The 3666-nt window shown below is 25.3% G+C and overlaps 1 protein-coding gene across 1 annotated transcript; it reads right to left on the reverse strand.

Moving 5' to 3' along the window:
• Positions 1-2841: 2841 nt before the first annotated feature.
• On the reverse strand, positions 2842-3666 carry OCT59_026554 (uncharacterized protein; the record flags this gene model as incomplete). Its single annotated transcript, XM_025327739.1, has 2 exons — positions 2842-3042; positions 3112-3666. 2 exons carry the CDS (start codon positions 3664-3666, stop codon positions 2842-2844), a joined length of 756 nt encoding a protein of 251 aa, XP_025169743.1.

Here is a 3666-nt window from a genome sequence, read left to right on the forward strand (position 1 = left end):
TGTACTTACGTTAGAAATACTGTATATTCGTTATTTTAAAAGATAATAATAATAATATATAATATTCTATGCAACGACCCTAATATGAAATCTTTAATATTCGGTTTAAAGCCCAGCTGGAAATGATTAAGCGATTAAGGTTAACCAGTGAATTTTATCCGGTTCTAATATTAGGGCATGAATATTACGATGATATTACATAATCGAACGTTACGCCAACAAAAGTTACGGATTTTATAAAAAGGAAATTGATTGTTTTCTTTGAACATTTCTTAATAGTTATTAAGGAGTTCAATAGATGTTTCAAACGACAACTTTTGGTATTTTATTACTTTATACATCAAAGAATGGTGGTACCACTTAAATTGATTGGGTTATTGAAGACAAAGAAAAAAAAAATTAAATAATTTATAATGAAAAATATACATACTATACATACATACATACATTATTTATTTATTTATTTATTTATTTATTTGTAATCAGTTAATAACGATGAATGGACACAGAAAAAAAAATTATCCATATTTTTAAAATCGAATAAACAAGATAAATGTAAAATTATTCTTTTTTTGTATAAATTATTTTTCTATATAAATTATAAACTTGGTAATTGGATTCTAGAAAGAAGTAAATGTTTCTCAAAATTTTTTTTTAAGTTGTACTAATAAATTGGTAATGATCATTTTGTAACACTTTATATACATTTGATTTGGGGATTAAAGTTTAAGTTTAAGAAAGAAAAAAATAAATAAAAAAATAAAAATAAATAAAAAAAAATAAGAAAAAGAATTATATTGGAAAGGCTCCTAAGAAAACACAATTTTTAATATTGTTTTCAAATTAAAATAAACAATAAAATAAATCGATTTTTTAAATTTGATATTATTTTTTATTTTTCATTTTTTTACTGATTGTTAAAAATTTTTTTGGTCATTTCATTGATTTACCGATTTACCATGATGTTAACAAATTTGATTTCATTGATAACTCAATAAACCAATAATATTTATGGAATATATCGGCTAAATTAAAAGTTGTGTAAATAATTGTAAATATTTGTAAACAATTCGGAATTATTGATATTTAGATAATGAAAATCATGAACTAATCGGTTAATCTCTCTCTTTTTTTTAACAACTTTTTATGTTATCTCAATTTTATCACAATTTTTCCAACGTTCATTTTTTTTCAACGTTTGTTTTTCCAACGTTCATTTTTCCAACGTTTGTTTTTTCAACGTTCGTTTTTCCAAAATAATAAACCAAATTATTATTATTATTTTTTTTCATATTTCTTATATTGCGCAAATATTATTTTATTTCACTTTGAAATTTTTCCCACATCATCATAATCTTATCCAATTCTGTCTCCTAAAAATTACTCATTTTGATAAAAAATCACACGTGAACTGAACTCAAAATTTTCTGTAACGCACGCTTGGAAAAATGTGATATGAACCGTATTTTGACGATCACTCCTTTTTGAAATCGGCCAAGCCATAAAGATTGTAAATTTTAGAAATCTAGGAAAAGAATTTATGGAATCTCTTGTTTTATAATACGAAATTATGAAATTATTGGCGGTTTAATTTTATAAACAAACAAATCTAGTAGTGGTATCATAAATTTTATTTAAAATAACTCAACGCTGTATAATAAACAGTATAATAATGAATTTTTAAATAAACGATATATAATATTTTATTTTATTTTATTTATTTTATTTGTGGTAGAAACTATTTTATTACTTAAAAAAATTTTTTTTTCCGGTTAAATTATCTGGTATAGTACCGTTTCACAATTCACGGGACTTTCGGCAAATATTGTTGCCGAGTTCAAAAAGACTCGCGGTCACGTGATATATATTTGAGTACGATAAACAATAGTTATTGCGTCAGTCACGCAAGATCATGCTATTATTATGAGTATCAAAATGTATAACTAAACTGCAAAACTTATTAAAGGATTAATTTGTAGTCATATTTAACCGATAAAAAAAAATATCAATTATTTAGCCATTAACAAAAAATATCAGTCCGTCAAAATCAGCATGATCCTAATAGATTCAATATATCAGACGGTAAATATTTTTTGGTCCTCTGACTCCTCTCATTGTAAATTTTGTCTTGAAGGTAATGTTATTTCTTTCATTTTATTTTGTTTTATAATTTGCATTTATTTTTATTTTATTTTATTTTATGGTTGATATGATTGAAAATACGCCGAAATATTTTTTTTAGTGAAACTTAGGATAAGATTATTCTTTTAAAATCATACATGTATATATTGTTGTAATGATAGTTTTTTTTTTAAAAAAAAAAGGTTGCGTAATTGCGTAATTGTTACACTAATCAATCTAATCATACATTGATACATCATACGTATGCAAATCATACGATCATACGCATGAATGGGTTATGTAGACTTATTGTAATTATACAAAGAGCGAGACTTGAACCAGAAAAAAATGTTATAACGAAATGACTTTATATTCTTTCTAGATCAAATTGTAGTTTCCACAAATTACGGTCACGATATTAAAATTTTTTATTTATTGAAATCGAATGGTTTGAGTGCGTTGTTCACTAGTACAGAGTTAGTAGATAGTTGTAATTTTTTTTTTAATACAAGTTTGAAAACAAATATATTTGACGAATACATAAAATTTCTTTATTTATAAAATATAAAATAATATAAATTTAAATAACAAATACATTTTAAACAACAAATACGTAATATATACGTAATATAAAAAAATGAAAATAATAAAAAAAAATGATAACAAAAAAATTTAAAAAAAAAATTGTATGTTAAATAAACAATTTCAAATTAATAAAACTCAAAGTCTGGATTTTGTATTTTGGTTGTTTCCTTTATGGAATTTATTATTAAGGAACCCTTCTTTACGGAGTTTATTTACTTTATTAATGAACTCTTTACTCTGGAATCTATGACGGAACTTTTCGAACTCTTCTTTATGGAATTCATTAAGGAACTCTGCGAGTTCTGCGAATGATTTATTTTTAATAAATTCTTGTATCTAAAGATCAAATTTTAAAATTAATATGTGTACTTTATTTATGAAGTTAAGGAAAAATTAAACACCTACTTTACTTGCGGTAGCTTCATCTATTTTAGTCATTTTCGGACGTTGGTCATAATTTAACGATTCAAATGTTTCTTTTAGCGCGTTTTTAATAATGTCGTTCCCTGACCCTCCTTCTTCAACAACCGTTGATTCAGTAATATATATTGTTTCATCTCCCTCTACCTTCACCTCTGTAGCCGTTTCTTGTAGGTGCTTAAGGAGTTCAGCAAATTTTGGGTCTTTGTGAGAGTTTCCACAGAAATGAGATGTTTTTTTTACATATTTAACGTATGGATGCTTTGCATTCCTTAAATGATTGAAATTGAATGGATGTTTTCCATGGTTCATGACATCGATGTGGTTCGGGTACTTTCCAAAAATTGAACCAGGTATTTTTAATGTCGGATGCTTAATATGATTCATCTGTCCAGGGATGAATTCTTTGCTAAAGAAATCAAATGGGTTTATGGGACCGATGTTTTCGAATACAGGTTTACCATCCCGCACCAACACAATAGCGTTATTATTATTTTGAATGAAGGCAGGTTCAAGTCCTTTGTTGGTATTGGTAGACAT

Source organism: Rhizophagus irregularis, chromosome 6, assembly GCF_026210795.1.
Source record: "Rhizophagus irregularis chromosome 6, complete sequence".
Lineage (NCBI taxonomy): Eukaryota > Fungi > Glomeromycota > Glomeromycetes > Glomerales > Glomeraceae > Rhizophagus > Rhizophagus irregularis.